Source organism: Mustela nivalis, assembly GCF_964662115.1.
Source record: "Mustela nivalis genome assembly, chromosome: 1".
NCBI lineage: Eukaryota > Metazoa > Chordata > Mammalia > Carnivora > Mustelidae > Mustela > Mustela nivalis.
In genome coordinates, this window is record NC_139020.1 from 10,037,874 (window position 1) to 10,060,537 (window position 22,664).

General features: G+C 47.2%; 1 protein-coding gene across 1 annotated transcript in view; it reads left to right on the top strand.

Moving 5' to 3' along the window:
* The first annotated feature begins 3,297 nt into the window (after window positions 1-3,297).
* RCAN1 (regulator of calcineurin 1) overlaps window positions 3,298-22,664 on the top strand; it is a 95,393-nt gene continuing 76,026 nt past the window's right edge. Inside the window, exon 1 of the mRNA XM_082723090.1 lies at window positions 3,298-3,718. Within this exon, the coding sequence (XP_082579216.1) occupies window positions 3,476-3,718 (243 nt within the window). The 5' untranslated portion in view covers window positions 3,298-3,475. The remainder of the gene's footprint in view (window positions 3,719-22,664) is intronic.

Below are 22,664 nucleotides of genomic sequence, written 5' to 3' on the forward strand. Positions count from 1 at the left end.
TTAAGATCATCACCCTGTCCCCCATCTTGAACCTCAAATACCTCCTTCCTTTGCTTGTAAATTCCTACCTCTCCCATTCCTTTGTTTCTTTTCTTCTCCCTTATTTTTCCTTCTCCTGTCCTTTACCCCCGCTGTTTTTCTTTGGTTCATTCCCCATTGTTCTGTGTCATAGAGTCCCAAGGGGCAGAAGCAGGGTGGAGAGCAGAGCTGGTGTTCTGCTTTGCCATATGCTGCCTCTCTGCTTGTGGGTGGGGCATTCCTTCTCTGAGCCTCAGTTCTAAGAACAAGAAGTGATAATACCTGTTTGTGGGGCTTATGTGAGCTAGTTCAGGTGTACACCCTTAAATTAAAAGCTACCCAAATGAAATCGCTATTATTATTGGGATCACACAGACAACTAAAGACGGTGACCTGTCTTTACTTTGCTGCCTGGAGAGGGAGAGAAAAGAGACAGTGGGTGGTGGGAGCCCAAAGTCACTTGAAGGAATGTGTGGTGACGGTGCCTGCATCTTAGTAATGACTAACTGCATTCCAAAGTCAATGACAGGTCACTGTCTTTACCACTTGCCTGAGGTTGAACTCGTGCCCTTCTCTCTTAGCTCAGCAGCTGGCCAGCTGTGATGGCCCGCTCAGTGTGCGTTTTAGGTTTCTTTTTCCTGGTCCATTTCCCACTCACATGCACTGTCCCCGGCCCTCTCTGCCTGCGCTAAGCAGCTTAGGGTAAGCTTGGATTGAAAGAGCGTCCTGTCCTAAGGGTGATGACAACGTGGACCCACCCAGCAACGGGTTGCCTGGGTGTTGTTTTTCCAAAACTGCTGTCTCATCCCCTTTGTTACCCTTTTCAAAAGGTCTGGCCAAGTTTACAGAGTTTTCAACTCTGCCATGTCACCCACTCTGCCACAACTCATCTAACCCCCTGTGACCTTTAGCACATTCTCTATTTGTAAACACTAGCTTTATTGAGATATAATTCACATTCCGTAAAAGTTGCTCTTGAAAGTACAATTCAGGAGGGGCGCCTGGATGGCTCAGTGGGTTGGGCCTTTGCTTTCCGCATAGGTCCTAATCTCAGGGTCCTGGGATCGAGCCCCAAATCAGGCTCTCTGCTCAGCAGGGAGCCTGCTTCCTTCTCTCCCTCTCTCTACCTGCTTCTCTGCCTACTTGTGATCTCTGTCTGTCAAATAAATCTTTAAAAAGGAAAAAAACGAAAGTACAATTCAGTGACTTTTAGTATATTCACGGAATTGTGCAAACATCACCGTAGTCCAATTTTAGAACATTTTCTTTTCCCACCTCCAAGGAAAAATTATAAAATACCCTTCAGCCCTTACTGCGTCCTCTCTTCTCTCCCAGCCCTTGACAACCACTGAACTACCTTCTGTCTCTGTGGATTTGCCTATCTTGGACATTTCGTATAAATGGGATAATATAGTATGTAGTTCTTTGTGACTGGCTTCTTTCACTCAGCTTAGTGTTTGCAAGACCCATAATGTGGTTGTGTTTATCAGAACTTCGTTCCTTTTTATGGTTGAATAATATTCCATTGTATGGATGGACAAGATATCCATTCATCTGCTAATGAACATTTGGGTTATTTCCACTTTGGGGCTGTTTCTATTTATTTATTTTTTATTTTGTTTTGTTTTGTTTATTTTTAGAGAGTGGCGAGAAAGCACCAGCAGTGGGGGAAAGGGGGTCAGGGCAGAGGAAGAGAGAGAGAGAGAGAATCTTTTTTTTTTTTTTTTTTAAGATTTTATTTATTTGACAGAGAGAGATCACAAGTAAGCAGAGAGGGGGGCGAAGCAGGCTCCCCGCTGAGCAGAGAGCCCGATGCGGGGCTCAATCCCAGGACTCTGAGATCATGACCTGAGCTGAAGGCGGAGGCTTAACCCACTGAGTCACCCAGGCACCCCAAGAGAGAACCCTAAGCATGCTCCACACTCGGGACAGTGGGGCTATTTTAATAAGGATGCTATAAACCTTTGAATATAGGTTTTGTGTGGACAGACATTTTCTTTCTTTCCTCCTTTCTTTTTTTTTTCAACATACATTTTCATTTCTCTTAGGTTCATACCTAGAGAGGAATTGCTGAGTCCCAGAGTAGTTCTATTGCTAACTTTTTGGGGACCTGCCAGATTGTTTTTCCAAAGTGGCTTCACTATTTTATATTCCCACCAGCAATGTAGGATAGTTCCTATATTTCTTGATCTTTGTATCACATTCTAGTTCATGAATTATCTCTATATGTATATTACTACTTCAAGCTCCTAGTGGCCACAAACCGCTGGGAGATCGTCACAGTGGGAACCACAGCACAGGATATGTTCTGAATAAATCACAGCTATTAGTTGGATATGTCTTTTATTATATTCAGTTACAGTTCTTAACTAAATTGAGTAAGCCCACTTTAGGAGAAAATACAGGTCTGATTTCACACCTTCCAAAGAAATCTACACATAAACAGAGTTCCCTTGTATCGGGCCCTTACTGGACTCCTACCACATATGACCTCATTTTTCAGATAAGGAAACTAAGACTCAAGTTACTCGTCCAAGTAATTAACAACGAAGCTGAAATTCAGACCCAAGTTTTCACTGCATCACGTTGTCTTTCACGGTGAAGGAATTCTATCTATTTTGTAGGGAGAAGAGGTTTATTTGAGAACTTGTGCTTTCCCTCTATGAATTCCACAAATGCAAGCACCGATGTTTTACTCCTTTTATTATCTCCTTTTGTACACAGCACATAGTGGTAACTCAAAAATTTACTTCTGATTATATAAATTTTGAACAATGATATAATGACGAATACGTACATATAAAAGTATATATAAAGTATATATAAAAGGTATTGTCACGGTCTAGTTCAATACTTATTGCGACTATATATGATAATATACGGTAAGCACCTAATCACTTGCCAATGGCCACAGAGCCATAGCCGAAACTGGATCTCCCTTGAATCCCCCAAAGTTGGCCTATGTGCCTCAAAGCGTCACTGCAGGGGAACCAGAGCAGCTCTGCCTCTGCAGCTATCATCCGGGCGCCCAAGACACTGCCTGGTGCCACTCAGCTGACACCAGCTGTCGGAAAAGCGGAACTTGCTGAAGGGGCCTTTGCCCCTAACCAGCATGGCTACCCTCGGGCTTCAAACTGAGGGCGGCAGAATGAGAGTCACGTGAGACGAATTCCGTTCTTTTATTGGCTTTCTCTCCTGGAAGGGCGGGATACAATGGCCCAGCGGGGGCCGCCTTAAAGGGCCCGCCGCTAAGTCTTCCAGAGCTCCACCCCCGGGGCTGGGCGGGGCCGGCGTGCGAAGGCCGCGTCCGGGGGAGCCGTGGTGACCGCCGCCGGCTGTGACGGCAGCCGGAGGGGTTTAACCGCGGAGTCGGCGGGCGGGAGAGCGCGAAGAGCGCGCGCTCGAGCCCGGCTCAGCCGACGGGGGCGCACGGGGACGCGCGGGCTCCGGCGCGGGGATGGAGGACGCCGTGGCCGGGCCCCGGCTCCGGGCGGCGGCCGAAGCGGCCGAATCGCGAGCTCAGCCGGGGGTGACGCTGCGGCCCTTCGCGCAGTTCTCGGGGGAGGCCGAGGCCGACGAGGGCGGCGGCGACTGGAGCTTCATCGACTGCGAGATGGAGGAGGTGGACCTGCAGGACCTGCCCAGCGCCACCATCGCCTGCCACCTGGACCCGCGCGTGTTCGTGGACGGCCTGTGCCGGGTGAGGGCCGGGCCGGCGGGCCGTCGGGGGGAGGGCGGACACTTGTTGCCCGGAGGAGGAGGCGCGGGTAGCGGCGCCCAGGTCCAGGCCGGCTCGGGGCAGCCTCTCCAGCCCGGGCCGCTGTCAGGGCCGAGAGGCGACCCCCCGGCCGCCCTGCCACGGTCCGCTCCTGGCCGGGCGGGGGCGGGGGCGCGCTCCCCGAGGGTCCTGGGTCCCCGAGCACCTGCCGGGCCGCGCGCACACCGGGCGCAGGGTCTCAGCGCCTCGCCTTAGACCGTGGCTGGTCACCGCCTCCTAGGGACGCCCGTGACCCCGGGTGTCTACTCGGTGGGGATAGTAGGGTGGGGGACATGAAGTAAGGGACAGTCAGGGATGAACTGGCACCTGGAGTGGTCGGCAGCGCACACTGCCACCCCGGGGCAAGTACCGTCGCTCTGCACTTATTCCTTTGGGGAAGGGGCTCCCCCTCATTCATAGGGAGCAGGAAACAGACGTGGAGCGGCGACGTGATTCACTGTTCATAAATAGGACAACGTCTCTGCATTCCCAATCTGCACTATTGGAAGAAAAGCCAATGTTTGGGTGAGAATCTTCGGTTGCTCATTATCCTGTGGCTGGCCAGTTTTGGTCGAATGGTGTTGTGGGGGGAAGGGACCCATTCTCTAGGCCTTCAGAGTAGGAATCTTGCCCCAGAATGGATAACTTGCCACCGTCAGGACACTCAGTATGTGCAGAGCTGGGTTTTTTGTTTTTTGTTTTTCGTTTTTTTGTTTTTTTTTTGTTTTTGTTTTTGTTTTTGGTTTTTTTTTTTGATTTTTAAATCTATCCAATTTAGAAACTTAGGAGGCTGAGGGGGCAGGTATGAGTAATCGACGGTGGTGGCGGGGAGGAGGCATTTATTTCAAATCTGCAATTAGTGTGCAGAATAAAATTTGGAAAACGTAGGCATTGCAGAATAAAGCCTGTCTTTGAGAGATATGCCTCATGAGGAGAGCAGCTGTCAAAAAAAGTGATGCTTTCCATGCTTGGCTCTGAGTCGGCCTGTACTGGCAATGAACTTGTAGCTGAAGGCTGCTGCCAAGAGGAACACCACTGTGGAACAGAGAATGGCCTGCTCGCGTCCCATTTATTGGTAATTTCTATGCCCATCCACTTTCAGAAAGGATTTACATCGGCTGTGGGCTTAGGGGAGCTCCATGCATGCTTTCTAAAGCAACAATTGTCATAAATGCAAGGTCTTGCTCATCTTTTTCTAAAACCTTTTCTCTTCTCAACGCCAAGGTCTAGCCAGCATATCAAGTCTCTTTCCTAGGGGTCTGAGGCTGTCTTTTTAATGGAGCAGGTCAGGTCGTGTAAGGTTGTGCTTATTTACTTGGGTGTCTAGCGATTCCTAGTTTTATGGTCTTTCCAGAAAGTGCAGGGGACATTCCTGAAATTGCTTTGTATGAAATTTTGTCCACTTTGCTAACTGTTCATTTTAAGAAATGGTTGAGTCTCTGCTTGGGCCAGGCACTGTTCTAGGCTCTGAGGGACAGCAGTGAATGGAATCGCGACCCTGCCTCCAGGGCTGGCCTTTCTGTTGTGGGGCAGCAGACTGTCAACGAGTATTAAACATGTCAGGAGGTCATCGTGCTATAGGAAAAAAGTAAGATGGAGGCGATGGGGGAGGAGGAACCGGAGGTCTGGGAGGGGAGGGAGATTGTTTTACGTCAGATGATCAGGGAAGAGCTTTCTGACAAGGTGATGGTTTGAGCAGAGACTGAGGGCTTAGCATTCAGTCCTTTATTTATTCTTTTGCTGTGTACTGAATGCTTCTTATGTCCCAGGCACTGGTCTAGGCCCATGGGGAAGAGCGGTGAACACGGTGAACTTCCTGCTTATGTTCTAGTGGTTGAAGTGGGGGCGGGTCAGATAACTGAGAAAAATAAGTGAACGAGGTAATTTCGGATTAGTGGAAACCAGTACAGTAGAGAACGTAATGTAGGATAATATGCTAGAGAGTGACCAAGGAGAGGACAGTGGCTGAGTCCTACCAGTTCTAACAGGGACACCGTGGTGATTCGAATTGGGGATGAACTGGGGCAGGACTAAGGGAGACAGCTGGGGTGGGGACGGGTGTTGGGTGGACGGGAGGAGGCCACACTGCCAAGTCCAAGACCCAGGAGAGCAGCTGGTGGCCCGGCCGGAGCTGCGGGAGTGAAGGGGTGTGGGATCAGGATGCTACAGCAGGGAGTGGCAGGGAGGAAATACCCCACTCACCCTGGCTTTCTGGTCTCATTGGTGGAAACCAGCTGGCAGCCAGGAGGCCAAGGAGCCCAAGTAGTTGCAGTCCATAGGTGGGGTCAGCCTTCCAGAGCCCAGAGAAGGGTGTGGGGAGGGTCAGTGTAGGCAGAGAGGACATGCAGAGAGGGGTCAGCACGGGGCCGCTGTAGAGTGAGTGGCTCCGGAAGGTCCCTAGGCACAGTTTGCACTTGGCTGGCAGAAAGAAGCTCCTTGCGTGGATTTGTGTGGCCGCCATCCAGGCAGAGGGCGCAGAAGGGAACAGCAAAGCCAGAAGTTCTAGGGAGATGGTGAACTGACTGTATTCAGAGGGTGTGAAGGGCGCCTCTTGGCCGAGTGAGAGATGGTAGGGGGGTGGCTGAGGTTAGACACAGCTGGGGAATGGTTCCATGGGGGGCCTTGGTGGCCCTGAGAGGGATTGGGATGTTACTCTAACAGCTAGCAGAGTGGAGAAGGTCTCTTGGGGACGGAGGGTGGCTGATCAAGAGAGGAAGCAAGGAGACCCCTTTGTTAGCTCTCGCCCTTTGTTGTCTAGGGGAGCTATGAAGGTGTTTGAATTTGGGTGGGGGCATTGTCTGGAGCTTGTGGGGAGGGGGCAGGGGAGCTTTGTGCAGTGTTGCTCACACATCCCTAAGCTCCCCCTAAGGTGTCCGATAATCGGTGAAGACACAACATTCACTGGGCTGAAGGAGGCCCAGGCCCTGAAAGCAAAGAGCTCTGCCACCAGGGACGGTGAGAGGAGAAATCACTGTGTGGGGGTGGGGGTGGGGGGGAGGCTTATGGTGAGCCTTCCGGTAGAAAGAATGTCTCCTGCAGCTAAAATCACCCCTCTAGGTGGGAAAGTGTGGCTTCTAGCAGCCTTATTACTTTAGAGGCCGTTCTCCCTCAAGCGGCCCGATCCCTCCTTTGGATATTGAAATGAACATATCCTTCTGCTTCTGGTCAGTGTCGCCTTACCCGAGTGGGCAGACGGCTCCCTGCGTCCCCCTCCTCTGAGGTCGCTGTGCTGGGGGGCTGGCCATGCCCTCTCCTGAACCAGTCCCTCGGAGGGTCACCTGGAGGAGTGCCCATTAGCCTGGTAGGGCCGCTAGAACCACATACCACGGACTGGGGGGCGAATAAGGAATGGACGCATGTTTCTAACCTCTCTGGAAGCCAATGTGGTCAGCAATGACCCTCTCCTGGGCTGCGGACCTCTCACTCTGTCCTGCTTCGGTAGAAGGGATGGGGGAGCTGGGGTTGGGGGGCCTCTCCCCCGTCGTGACCCCCTAAAGGCCTTTCCCCCTCATACCATTACCTTCAGGGGTTAGGATGTCAACCTGTGAATTTGGGGGGAACACAAACATTCAGACCATGCAGAGGGTATGAAGGAAAAAGACTGTGCCAACTTCTTTCCCAGTGCTCCTCTTACTCTCTAACCATAGTCCTGATAGAAATTGATCTAAACCACCAATTCGTTTGGGAATTTATGTCAGAAGCCGTTTTCTAACCATAACACTTAGGTATGATAGGTAAAGCTTGTCGTTGTTAGCCTGGTCATCGTCAGTGCTGTAAAAAATTTATAATAAATGTGTTCATTAAATGCTTATCTAAAAAACACCTGAAACTGTACCATCAGCTTCAAGCAATATTACTAGAGAGTTCACATCATTATAAATGAATGAAAAGTTTTTAAAAGATTATTTTCAAGGGGCGCCTGGGTGGCTCAGTGGGTTAAGCATCTGCTTTTGGCTCAGGTCCAGATCCCAGGGTCCTGGGGTCGAGCCCTGCATCAGGCTGTCTGCTCAGCAAGGAGCCTCCCTCCCCCCCTCTCTCTGCCTGCCTCTCTGCCTACTTGTGATCTCTCTCTGTCAAATAAATAAATAAAATATATTTTTAAAAAAAAGATTATTTTCAAGCACCTTAGCCAAGTCAGTTAAGTGTCTGACTCTTGATTTTGGCTCAGGTCATGATCTCAGGGTCCCGAGACAGAGTACTGGGTCACGTTCCATGCTGGGCGTGGAGCCTGCTTAAGATTCTTTCCCTCTTGGGGCGCCTGGGTGGCTCAGTGGGTTAAGCCTCTGCCTTCAGCTCAGGTCATGATCTCAGGGTCCTGGGATCGAGCCCCACATTGGGCTCTCTGCTCAGCAGGGAGCCTGCTTCTCCCTCTCTCTGTCTGCCTGCCTCTCTGCCTACTTGTGATCTCTCTCTCTCTCTCTGTGTCAAATAAATAAAAATATTCTCTCCCTCTCCCTCTGCCCTTCCCACCCCCTCTCTCCCTCTCTGAAAAAAATAAAGAAAAGATTATTTTCAACTGTACAAATATTAACTAGCATATCCCATTACTGTTCTCTTTTTGCAAGACTTTTTTTTTTTTTTCTGAGAAAGCAAAACAGGGCTTTGAACCAGTGACCACATGTGCTTGGGCTTGTTGGCCATGGTCATTGGTTCCCTAGAAGAATGCTTATTCAGTCCTTATCAAGCTAAGCAGACACTTGGTTCTCACGTAATATGCTGTGAGTTTGCAAATAGACACGAATGCTGCTTTTCTTTTTTTTCTTTTTTCTTTTTTTTTTTTTGAATGCTGTTTTTCTTGTTGTCGGAAACACGAATGCATATTTGGCTGACGGAGCTTTGCCCGAAGGCTAAGTCAGAAAATGTGAATCATCAGAACATTTACTCTTCTCTAGTGAATAAACTCACCTTCCTTAAGACAAATGCCCACTTCGGACCTGTGACATAGACATGCTTTTCTTTCAGTAGCAGATATATTCTGAGAGCCATAAAAGGAGTTTGAGCAGCGGCTTTGAATTCGTTGTATCCAAGAAGACCCCAAGCCCTGTCGCACCTTAGCTGTCCGGGAGAGTCCCATGGGAGACTTAAAATCATCCCGACCCCGGGCCACCCTGACCAACTGCAGTCTTGGGCTGGGAACCGCCTGGAAAGAGTAGTCTGAATAGCTCCCCGAGGTGACTCTAATTGAGAGTCGAGGTTGAGGACCCTTGTGCTACCTGGGAGGGGTTTTCACCTGACCAGAGCCCTTGTTGTGCCGGGAAAATATTGAATAATTGGTCATTGGGTTCCATTTTGAGCCAGATCTGTGCCTTGGTTTCCTTGAGTCTAAAATAGCATCAGGCTCCTGGTCTGGTGCCTCCCTCCTCTGAGTGGTGTTTGACCTTGTAGTTGGAAGGCTGGATGATTGGCTTTCAGCCTTGGAGCCCGCGCCTCTGGGAGGTGACACAGGAGATAAGAGCGTGGACTTGAACATGGGGTTGCCTCCTGGGGCCTTCGTCCACAGCCTCTTCAGCAGCTGCTCAGTCTGTATGTAGCCAAACGGCAGGTCCCGGATGGGCCCTCTCCAGACTTGTGCGTTGGTAGACAAGACACCATCCAGTAGTAACTGATGATGAGATGTTTTTCAGGTCCAGGCGAGCAAGGCCGATATGCACTGCGGGGTCTCACAAGGCTGTAGGTATTTGGCGGCGTTTCTGCCTGTTCCTGTTCCAAGTCAGTCTGTGGCCGCGGGTTGGATAACGTGATATTCCAGCAGATCGGTAGCAATTGGGGTCGACATTGGTATAAAATCCGGGCGCTTTCAGGCCTTTTCACCATTCGCTCTCGCGTCCTAGGTATGTGCTTTCTCCAACTTAAACTATGCCTAAAATTGCCCCTGAAGCCCCCTGAAGAGTAGAGAGGCAAGAAACCAATACGGGGTGGTTTAATTTATTTGGAAGTGTCCAGAATGTCGCATGTTCAAAAAACAAAAAACAAAACACCTGTGTGTTATATATGTGTGAAGTTTATTTGACGATTTATCTACAATTTCCCTAATTTTAGAATTTCTGACTCTTACATAAATCAAATGAGTCTTTATATCCCTGAGGTTCCTTTGATCCCTCCCCGTCACTCCCCACGCGAGCGAGCGTGTGGCTTCCTTTTAACTCCATCCTGCACCGCCAGGCACCGCTCACAGCGTTTTTCCTCAGCAGCAGTAGCTTCAAATGTCATTGCCCCAAGACATTACATCAGGGAACAAAAAACAAATCTGCTTTGTGATAGAACAGACAGCTAGAGCAGAGGCTGTGAGACGCCGACTCCTGGGTTCAGATTTCAGGCTGTATCTTCCACGCTTCCCTTTTAAAAAGTGTAGTCAGATGGTCGAGTCCACGGTCCGCATCTGTGTCGTTTGAGGGGGCCCGTTGGCCCTGGTTTGAGACGGCAGGACTCCTGGGAAGTATCAGGCGCTGGCACTCAGCAGTGTGTGTGTGGTGGTGGGGGGGGGCAGTGGCAGAGACAGACCCCTGGGCGAGCACGTTCTATGCACCATTGTCAGGACCCACGTCAAGGGCTGTGGGATTCTGCCAGTCCTTGGAAAGACAATTCAGTGGTGAGGGAGAATTTTTTTTTTTCTTTCGTAAAAATACTAATCGCCACTCAAAAATGTGGGGACGCGGACAGTGAATGACGGTGTTGTGTGCTCTGAGCCTGGACAGGCTATTCCTCCGCAAGAGGAAGTAAAAATAACTCTTCCACCCTCGTGGGGCGAAACAGATACGCTTTTTTAAGACATAACATTGGGAAAATATTAATTACCTTGACTCCGAGGTTGATGTTGGGAAAGGGTTGGCTTCGCATGTAGATGTCAGTCAGTGTAGAAGCCCTTTGCTGTATTTGATTTGGTTGGCACTGAGTGTTTTATTTTTAACCTCAGAAGATTTAATTGGGGTTCGTCGGCTCACGTGGCTCGTCCAAGTGTAACAGCTAAGGTGTGGATCTTCAGCACCCCCGTCCCACACACGTCTACACTGGGAGGCTGAGGAAGTTTTCTGTTCCCGGTGCCTTAGTTTCCCTGCCTGTCAAGTGGGGGTGGTGACAGCACGTACATATTACGATGCGCATCAAGTGCTTCTCACTGACTAGGACAGAGTAAACGCACGACATCGTTAGTGTACTAGTTATCCCCTGGTGAGCCCCAAACTAACTCAAAGGTTAGTAGTTTATTACTTTCTGTGTTATGTTAGTCACCATACAGTACAGCATTAGTTTCTGATGTAGTGTTCGCGGTTCGTTGTTTGTGTATGACGCCCAGTGCTCCTGCAGTCCGTGCCCTCCACCATACCCACCCTCAGGGCTCACCCATCCCCCCACCCCCCTCCCCTCTGAAATCACCAGTTTGTTTCCTGGAGTCCACAGTCTCTCCTGGTTCGTCCCCCCCTCTGATTTCTCTCCCTTCATTGTTCCCTTCCTTCTCCTAATGTCCTCCATGCTGTTCCTTATGTTCCACAGGTAAGTGAAACCATATGATCACTGACTTTCTCTCTTTGACTTATTTCACTCAGCATCATCTCCTCCAGTCCCATCCATGTTGATAGAAAAGCTTAGTAGTTGAAAGCGGGAAACACTATGCTCCCCAGCATCTGAGGATCAGGAATGCAGGGATGGCTGAGCCCAGCGCCTCTCTCCTGCCCTCCTCGGTCAAGCATGGGCTGCAGCCCCATCCGAGGGAGGAGGAGCCTGGCTGGAGGAGCCTGTGCCTCCAGGCTCACTCACGGGGTTGCGGGAGAGGCAGGAGGACTGCATTTCTGCGGGGCTGGGGGGCTGAGGTCCTGCCCCGCGGGGTGGCCACTGGCTGGAGGTTTCCCAGCTGCCGGGAACTCTCTGTAGGGCAACTCTTGACCTGGCCGCTGGCTTCCCTCCACACAAGTGAGGAAGGATGTGTGAGAGGCATGGGATGCACAGGCTTTTGGGACCGTGATCTCGGAGGGAGATCCTAACCCCTTAGGCTCCGTTCAGGAAAAGTGAGGCATCCAGGCTAACCTCACGCAAGGGGTGGGGGGCGTACATTACAACAGGACCCCGGGAGGTGATTCCCGGGGCCATCCCAGGCTGCTGGCCACAGGAGCTATGTATTAGTCCATTTTTTGCTTTATAAACTTTTTTGACTTCCTGGGGCAGCTAACAGAAGTGTTCATTAAGATACCTTATTTTCGAATCTGATTTTTTTTTTTTTTTTTTGCTTAAACCCTAAAGAAGTTTTATCCCCCACAGTTTTAGACCATAAAACTGTCCTAAATGTCCACTACTCACCTCATTGATAGATAGGGTTATTAAGTTTCTAAAGTACAAAAAGCTGTTAACTACTACATTTCTGAAGGAAGAGCTTGGGAAATTAGATTCATTTACTTTGGGAAGAGCCGGTATTTTTCCTTTTGATACTAATTTCAGCAGGTGCGGTATGAAACTCCCACGAGAGGGCCTGGTCAACGCCACAGAACAGGAATTTGAGGTTGGCCTGAATTCCGATTTAAGAGATGAAAATGTTAACTTAATTCAGAGTGCCGAGTCTGGATTTTTTTTTCACTCAGTGTAACATAACTTGTTTTCCCTCCCCGCCCTTGATATTTCTTGTTCAAGTTTCTGCTTTATGTTAAAGACAATAAAGTAGTTCCCAGTCATTAATGTGAAGGATCTTTTTCTTTTAATCCTCTTACGAGGACTCTATGCTATAGCTACTCTTACGGTCCCCATTCCACAGATGTGGAAACGGAGGCCAGCAGAGGCAAAGGAGCCGGCCCCAGGTCACAGAGCCAGGAGGCGCCGGTCCTGGGATTCAGACCACGTTTTAACCAGTTCCGGAGCCTGCGCGGTCATCGTCTTGCCGTGTGCAGTAATGCCCATGAATTTTTCATATCTTTCACATCTTACTGAAACCCCAGGGCAGCTCTGTGAAGAAAGTATTTTTATCCACAGGAAACTGAGGTCCAGATGAGTTACAGCTCTATTCTCGCAGCCATTTATTTATGCTTAGTGGATGTAGCTGAGTGCTGGCGGTACCTGGGTGACAGCCCTGGACATATTCTGGGGTTTGGGCAGAAGGCAAGGCCGGGGCACAGGTGCCGGCTAGCCCTGGACTGGAATCCGGACTCCATCGCTTCACTCACTCACTCATTCGTCCGTTCATTCACACACTCATTCATTCATTCATTCAACAAATATTTACTGCGTGCCTTTTCTGAACGCTGTGCTGGTTGTAGGACGAATCACGAGATCCCTGGGTGAGTCTGTCACACCCTTCCTGGCACCCCCAGCCTCCTGGGTTGCAGAAGGAAGACAGCTGCCCGTCCCCCATGGTCGTGGTGAAGTCAGCACGAGGGGGCTCGTGGTGAGCGACACCATCCCTCCCTTCCTGGGGTTCACAAGCTAGCAGCAAAGACACGAAATTGCATTTTTAAGTTGTGTTTGTTATGGTAAATATAACCAGGAAGCTTGGGAGATCCAGAGAAAACCACGGGTCCTTGGGCCAGTTACTCAGCCAGATCTCCGTTGCTTCGTCTCCAAAGCGAGCAGGTGGAGTTGGATCACGGACTCTCCCAACCACAGGGCTCTGCACTGTTCCGTCAGGGAACATGGTCCATTCGCCCCTTGCTCCCGGGCATCCCCCACGTGTTAAATCAGACTTTCCCGAGTTGGAAGTTGCTCCAGAAGAGAATTTCTCTAGCGTGAATCCAGTTCTGTTCCACCGACTTTCCAGCCTTCCACCTGTAGGGCAGACAGAACTTGACCTCTGCCCGTCCTGGGTTTTCAGCTGTGGCTCTCTAACAAAAAGATTAACACGAGAAAAACAGACAGCTATTAAAGTGCACGGTGCACATCACAAGGGAGGAACCTCAGCGAGACCGAGGTTCGGTCTCAATAATCAGCGAGATTATAAATCCTCTTGAACAAAGAACAGCACGTTTGTAGAGGAAGGACAGGGCAGAGAAAAGCCGTCTCGTCTCGGGCTTCCAAGTGCAGGAAGGTAAATATGTGGGAGGAAGCTAATGGAGTAAGATTGTTTGCAGATTCCTCTGGTGCCTTCTGTAGGCTGAGAGGAGTTGGGAGTCCTCTGCAGTAAAAGGAGAATTTATTTCCTGCCTTTAGGCAGAAAAAGGGGAAGAAGATAGTTTTCTCTGCCTTGTGCTTTAAATTGCCTTCAGCTCAAAATAACTTTTATGTCAAAGAGGGGTATTTTGGGGTGACATTCTGGTTCCTTCACACCCGTACTCCTGCCTCCTGTCCTGTACCGGTCAGTGGGAGGCCTATCTGCTAGTTTGGAGCTGGAGAGGAGGCACATGTGTAATTTCTGGAAATTTCTATAGAGCTGATCTGGAAAGAAACCTGTGTCAGAGAGCGTTTCACTGACTACAACCTCGATTCTGTCCCGTGAGTATTCGAGAGTTTGCCAAAGAGAGCCTCCCAAGGCCAGAACGCTCCTATGAAATGTTTCTTAAAAAGTCTCCAAATCCCCTAATGGCTGTTACTTATTGATAAGGCGACAGTATGTCCCATTTGCATGTCTGATTTATGCCTGTCATCCTGGGAAAGTTATAGTAATACCCCCTGTGACCCTGAAGTTTAGATGATAAATTATATAATCAGTAATTCATGCAATTAATGATTATCCCCCTATTTATTTAGTACCACTTGTGCCAAATATTTTATTTTACCCTCATTTAATCCTTCTTACAGCCTTCTAAGAGAAATGCCATATGTGCTTATTTTATGTCCCCTTCGCATATGTCCCCATGGCAACGGGGCATCTGACTGTGGCACAGAACCAGGGCACGAAGGGCCCTGAGGCACACACCTTGCATTTCTCCAAGGAGGAATCAAGGCTCAGAGAGGGGATGATGTGTCTCAGGGGTGCTCTCTGGATATCGGCTTACGCTAGGTCTCCCTACCCCTGCCCGCTGGTTTTTTATACTGCTCATCTAATTGTCTGCAAAATAATGTCCTCCCCACCCCTCCTAGAAGAACCCAGAGCCTGCAAATAATGAGGAGGACAGCGAGAGTCAAGTCAGCCAGGACAGGCAAAACTGTCCCAGTGTCACCATTAGGGGGCTATGACACAGAGAGGCAGAGAGAGCTTTGCTCCAGCGCTGATCCCACGCTGTTCAAAATACCAGCTGGCCACCAGGGGGCAGTAACCTCGTGCACGTTCTGTGGTGGAGCCTATTGACTTGGGCTTTAATTCAGGCACAGAAAGTGCATTTTCAGCAGGAAGAAGTCATGCCTGTGCTGCCAAAAAAACTATTTAAAGATAAGTTCGTAGTCGAAACTTTCAGGTGGAAATACACCTCCTCTGTCTCCCATAGAAGACGGAGGTTGTGGGAGAACGACCTGAGGAGCCCCTGCCTTGCTGGGGGCGACACCACCACCTCAGAAGAAGAAACACACAGGGATGGGTTCACCCGCAGCAATGGTCTTCCCGCTCCAACCACGCCTGGTCCCAGTGTGTGACTTCCTCTTCCCCATGCTCTGATTTGCAATTTATTGGAACTATGACTCAAATTGCTGGCATAAAGAAATACAAAAGGAACTCACTCAGATGAAACAAACACTATTTCAGAGATAATGGGGGTTTCCTGAGCTGGTTACTACATAGACTGCTTTTTATTTATTTATTTATTTATTTATTTTTTAAGAGAGAGAGACTCTTAAGAAGGCTCGAAGCATAGTGCAAAGCCCGAAGCAGGGCTTGATCTCAGGACCCTGAGATCATGTCCAGAGCCAAAATCAAGAGTCAGACGCTTAACTGACTGAGCCACCCAGGTGCCCCTACATAGACTACTTGTAATAGGTAAAGCAGTTAGGTCCCCATAACTGCATGGTGGGAAGTGTCACATGGGAGACCCTGTCCTAGAATGATTCCAGAATTATCTACTACTCAGGCCATGTGGTGACAGTGTTCTGCGCTGGAGTGGGGATTCTTGGGAACTCAGGTGGGTCTTGGCTGTACCCACAAGCTTGTGCCCTAAGCTGCAGATCTTGGACGGTGGTAGAGACCGCCTCAGTTCTGGGTCAGCAATATATAGACCCTTTTGCGACCCATAAAGACAGACCACCCATGAGAAAAATCTGCTTGGTTACCTACAGTCGATGAACGGCCCGGAAGCCCCTTGTGGGTGTCTGACAACAGCATCAGGGTCAGGGTGTATCTGCATCTTTCTGTCTAGCAGAGCGAAATCTAAGGTGTAGCCTTCCGGCTCATCTGCCTATTCATCCCAACAGAATATTTCCAGAACGTTTTCATTTTTCAAGTCGATTCTGCATCTGTGTATTTCTTTGAAGTGGTCAATAAATTTGCAGACCCAACACTTGCACCCTGATTTGCTCTGTTTTGTCAAATATTTATTCTTGATGTATATTGGGAAATACCGTTAATCAACAGGATACCTCGGAACCTCCCCATTTTGAATACGCCAGTTCTGTAGAGCAAGCTGGGAAAAGTGACCTAGTCCTTAGCATGGCGAGTCTGCCCTAGACTGGGGCGTGAGCGAGGTAGGGGGAGGGGGTGGCAGGTGGGGAGCCTGTCTGCTGGGGGACGACTCCCTGCCCTTGCCCGCCAGAGAGGGCTGTTGCACAGGGGGCAGAATGGAACATTCTGTGCTGCGTGAACAGCCTGGAATGAAGCTGTACCAGTGCTGCCCTCCCCCCAACCCCTGCTTCCCCATCCCCCCGCCTCCCCCCCCCACCCCTCCCCCCGCCATGGCAGAGATTCTGGGTTTCCTCCTCAATCTGTTGAAAGGAGGACAAGGTGGTGCGTTCACTTTCCCGGATGCTATTGAGGATCAAACACAGCATGGCAGTATCTGGGATAGCATCTGATGGCAGGAGAGACTCGAAATATGTGTGTGGTCTTTATCAAGGACCCTGTTTTAACAGCAGTGAATGTATCATTAGATGATGTTGTATATTGGGTTGCCATTTAATTTTTGTTTGTTCACTTACTTCCTTTTCATTTATTTCCTTTTCCTCCTTCCCCTTCTCCCCCGGATAGCCTGAGGGGCCTCTTGGCTGAATCACCTATGGGCAGGTTCCTCTGCTGCTTATCATTCATCTTACTTCTATGGCTCCGCTGAGAGTGGGAATGTGCCTGTCCTCCTGCTAAGTGCCTGCCCTCTTCTATGGACAGATACCTCCCTTGCTTTGGCCCCGTGCATGGTAAAAGGTATTATGACATTGAAGTGAGGAGGGCGAGTCCCCAAAACCACGTCAGCCAGAATTCACAGCCCAGCTCTCTCGGCAATCACTGTGTGACCTTGGGCGAGTAGTTTTCTGTGCTTTGGTTTCTGTTTTTAAACTGGTAATCAAAGTACCCGCCTCATAGGGTTGTAAACATAGGGGATAAGGGCAGGCCGCCCCAAAATGTGCCACTTTGTCATGCTGGTTATTTTAAATAGAAGTTACATAAAAGCCAGCCTGTGCAGGAAGGACATTCCTACCCTCCTCTGTCCCCCTGAGAGCAGGAAATAAGCCTCCCTGCGGAAGGTACCTCCCTGTACAAGGAGGTGAAGAGACAGCCTTATCACCAGAAATAAATTCAGGCCCAGGAGAGCTATATAAATAACCTTGTTACTTTTTACTCGCTTACTGCCCCAGCCCAAATTCCGATTAGAATTCCTTACTAATTGAAGCCCCCAAAGTTAAGTCGTCTTTGTCCTGTCATTTCCTTACGGATTTATTGTCTCTTTGTCTAAAAAGCATAAAAATGGTCTGCCTTGGTCATTTCTTTTTTCTTTTCTTTTTTTTTTTTTTAAAGATTTCATTTGTTTATTTGACAGAGACCACAAGTAGGCAGAGTGGCAGGCAGAGAGAGAGAGGAGGAAGCAGGCTCCCCGTGGAGCAGAGAGCCCGATGTGGGGTGTGGGGTTGGATCCCAGGACCCTGGGATCATGACCCGAGTCAAAGGCAGAGGCTCCAACCCACTGAGCCACCCAGGCGCCCCATGCCTGTCATTTCTTTGGTCACTTTCATCATTGGGCCTCTGTGCACACATAATAAAACCTCATGGTTTTTTAAATTTTTTTCTCCTGTTAATCTATCTCACATCAGCTCAATTTTTACTCCAGCTGGAAGACCTTAAAAGATAGAGGAAGAACTTTTCCTTCCCTAAATTAAGATGAGAGGAGAGTATATAAATTGTTAACCTTCAAAATAAAACTGTCAGTATTATATGTCAACTGTACTTCAATTTAAAAAATAAACAATGGTCTCTAGGTCACTAAAAATAAAGCAAAAGAATGCTATTAGTTATTTTACCAGCAAAAATGGGTTTATACAGAAATAACAGAATTGCAATCCCAGATAAGCAAGGGATGGCAAAACTACAGGCAAGTCTGGTGAATAAAGCAGAGGAATGCTCTTTTATAGAAGAAAGGAGGAGTTGAGAGGGTTGTGTAAACAAAAAACTCCATTGGCTTGAGCTGGGAGTTCAAGTGTAGTGGCTTCTCATTGGCTAGGCTGTGACCATCTCTCATTGGCTGAGCTGTTGCTGGGAGAGGAGAAAACCCTTCTTCCTCCTGTGGGGTGATAAATTAGTATCCTGGTACCTCTCCCTGCAATTGACAAGAGGTAGGGTGTTAGCTCCCCCTACTTTTGGCTTCCCATCTTAGTGAGGCTTTCCTTTATTAATTTACACAAAATAAATCGCTAACAATAATGCCAGGCTCCAATAAGTGTTTGATACTTATTAGCAATCTCATTAAAATTATTAAAATGCAAATATTAAAGTGTCTGTTGCTCACTGCTATTTACCCTGTGCCTACGACAGTGCCTGTCACATAGTGGACACTTGATAAATACTAAGTGCAGCAGTGGAAGTAAAACACATGCAAATGAAAGTATTGCTCTTTTAAGTCCATTAAATATTAAGCCTTATTTTCCCAGGAGTTTCCCACACATGTGAGCACATGTATGAAATTAACAGACTGAGGTGTGGCTAAACGTAGCAAGATGTGTCATACCAGAATACTAAAATGGCTTGTCATCACTTTTAAATGCTGAGATAAAGCATGTTTTCACAGGAAATGAGCTCTGCTACAAAACTGAAAACAAACCTAAGAAACTATAAACACTTGGTAAAAATAAATCGCAAGTAAGACAATGGATGTAAAAACCATTAACTCTAAAGCATAAAATTATTAGTGCTAATGATAAGAAATTTTAGCCTTCCTGGTACAATTTAAAAAAAAAATCTGTGATTGAAAAATAAACAGCGTGTTTGCTGGGGGGGCTTTACCTCTCTCTTGCCCTCAATCTCTTCCTCCTTCTTCCCCTCTTCTTCTTCCCTCTGTGCATTCTCTTTCATTGCTCCTAGAATGCCTTTGAGGAGACACACAAACATCTTTTCAGAAATTCCTTGTCATCTGCTAGGTGTCCATTTACGGCAACAGCCAGCCTCTAGCACCCTGGATAGAAGGTGTCTGCTCATTCCTTGCCAAATCTTGTCCCTAAGAAGGCAAAATCAGCTTGTGATCTTATCTCTGAAGGCTGCCCTGGTTTCCATTAGATCGTGCCAGGAAAGATGACCTTCTGCGATGAAATGCATGCTGTCTGCTTAGTACTCAGTGACCTGCTGTGCTTTTAATTAAATGAACCAGTCTTTAAAAACTTGATCGTTATCCCCACAGCAGCATGTCACCCACCGGTCTGCCCCCAGTTCCAGTAATTCCAGATGATTACATCATAGGGCGGCACCAGTGGGGACCCAGGGTTGGGCTTTAGCACTGTGGGATCTGGGCTTATTCTTCTTAGAGCCAGTTCTCTGGTCTAGGATAACTCACCCCTGATCCTTCTAGCCAGAGAGCACAGCTATTATAAGCTGGCTTTAGCAAAGAGTTTACATACCATTGTGTTAGGTCCACAGTGTGCTGGTGGAACGGTATTTAATGGCATTAAGGAGAACTTTCTGAAGAGCACAACTCATAATAAGTACATTTGCCGAGTGCCAACCATGGGTTATTACATTTATCTAGATTGCTGTTTGCTTTGAAGAGTAATTCATTCTAAAAGTAATATTTGGGAGACGCCTGGGTGGCTCAGTCAGTTGGGCGTCTGCCTTCGGCTCAGTCATGATCTCAGGGTCCTAGAATCAAGCTGGTGTCTGGCTCCCTGCTCAGCAGGGAGTCTGCTGCTCCCCCTCCCTCCGCCTCTCCCCCAGCTCATGCTTTCTCTCTCTCTCTCTCATAAATAAATAAAATCTTTTAGAATAAATAAATGTAACATTTCATTGTAAAAATGAATAAAAATGTTTCCTAAAAATTCCCCATCCTATTCTCTCAACCTGTTTCTTAGAAATAGCCTCTCTGAGTTTTATGTGTACTGTTTCATGCATGTTCTATGCATGTGATAAACATGTATGTGGTATATATAAAGAGATAAATGCAACTAAATATATGCCATACATATATATTTCTGTAGTATAATACCATACACACTCTTCAGCCACTTATCCCTTTAAAATATTTTGGACATCTTTCCAATAACTCTGTGCATTCCTTTTGATGACTACGCGGAATTTCATTATAAAAATGTAATATTTAACCGGCAGTTTCTTCTAATAGACATTTAGGTTGTTTTCTAGGTTTTTTTTCACCATTATAAACATTATTGCCAGCAGCTCCTTATAGATATATCTTTGTTGACTTCTGTACACACGTACGGGAGTTACATTTCTAGAAGTAGGATTTCTGAATTAGATGGAATACTGAGTGTACATATTGAAGATACTGCCAATTTGCTCTCCAAAATGTTTATACAAATATATATTACCCCCTGCATAAAACTTCCTCTTTCCCCACATTCTCACCAACAAAGGGCATTACAAATCCTTTTGGATCATTGCCAAGATCATTCAGAGACAAAAAATAGTACCTCTTTGTTTGAATTTGTTTTTCCTTGATTTGGAACAAGGCCAACCATCTTTTATGGTTATTGATCATTTGTTGATTTTTTGTTTGTTTGTTTTTTGTTTTGTGGTTGTTGTTCCTGTAAATTGATGGTTTATATCTCTTGCTCCTTTTCTGGTACATTTCTGGACTGAGGAATCTAAGAATTTTTTGTGAATTAAAGGAATTGGTATTTTATTATGGATATTCTCCGAGTTTGCCAGTTGACTTTATGTGGTTTTATCCCATAGGGATTTTTACTCTTTTGATTTGCAGTAAAGATGTAAAATTATGCCTTTTGGTCTTCTGGGTTTGTCTCATGTCTATAGAGTCCTTTCCTTAACCAAGATGTATAGATTGTTTTTTTTTTCTTCTAGGACTTTTATGTCTTATTTTTGATGTTTGCCTTTAATTCATTGGGTAAATTTTGGTATAAGGAGTAAGGTAGGTTTCTGGTTTTATTTTTTGCATGTTACCGCTGAGTTCCAAATCCTACAGATTCGAAATACACTCAGGTGGCCAAATATACTGGATTCAGGGCTCTGCGCTGGATCTTTTTGTCCATTTCGAAACCAGTTTTGTGCTACTGTACTGACTGTGGCCTTACGTGGTAACCTTATTTAACTGTCCACGCGTATATTCCCCTCCATTCTTCTTTTCAGTATTTATTTTCCTGGCCAATTTCATTTGCTTATTCTTCTCTGTAACCTTTAGAAGCACTCACTCTGTCACATTTAAACCATCTCTATCCCCTGCAAATAACAACCTAAGAAATGCATCAACCAAACCTGTTTGGGTTTATAGTTACTTAGGGAATATTGGCATTTTTGAATATTATGTTTCGATAATGTTCTACTTATTTGGGCCATCTTTATGCCACCAGTATATACCACTGTCTTCATATAGATCCTATCATTTCTGGTTTGTATTCATGTTTTAGATTCTTGGGTATACATATTTTTTATGTCAACTTAAGAAATGCGTTAAGATATGAGCTCACTTTTCCTATTATACTGACTTTCACTTTCATATAAAGAAAATTCTTGTTTCTATGTATTAACTTTGCAACCACCCACCGTGCTAAAGCTTCTTACAGTTTCTAAGAGGGGTTCAGTTGGTTCTTTTGCATTTTCCAGGTATAAAATCATCTCATCTGTAAATAGTGATGGTTTGCTGTCTTTTCTACAACACTTGTGTTTTATTCCCTTACCCACATGGTGCTTGAACAGAAATTATATGGTGCCAGATGGCATCCTTATCTTGTATCCAACTTCTAAGGGAACATACTCTTTTTTTTTTTTTTTTTTACCATTTTTTACCATTTTTACCTTGGTGTGGCGGTATGGTATTTTAACTTACCTGCACGTATCTTTAACAAATACCTTCCTGTTCTAGACCTGGTTGCACACAGAAAACACACCCAGCGCTCTTGTTGAAGTAAATTCTAACCTCTCACTCAGTTCTCCTTTTCAAGAAGTGACCTGAAGGATGGTCTTTGAACCGTATGTCTCCGCCCAGTCTTGACCCTGCCCAAGGGAACTTGGCATTGATGGGAAGGTTCTTTAATCTGTGTGGCTCAGTACGGCCACCACTGAGCATTTGAAATGTGGTGGAGATGACCAAGGACTGAACGTTTCATTTGTTTTCACTTTATTTACCGTAAATGGTCACATGTTACGGAGTGCTTACAATGTGGCTGGCGCTACCGAGGAAGGGGATTTCTTATTTTAAGTTGGAGTCACTTTAATTGAAAAAGCTACACGTGGCTAATGGCCACAGAATCAGGCAGCCTCGTTCTGCCTTCATATCATGCAAGATACTCTAGAACTCTAGAAACTACCGAGTGGGCCCTCGGTGTGCTTGGAGAGGTTGAGATTGGCCCTAAATCACACGCAAGTTCATGACTAACCTTCAGTGAGATGCCCAGCTCCTTGTTCTCGAGCTTGTCCCACAATCCCTGATCCTCCCCCTCGCTCCTC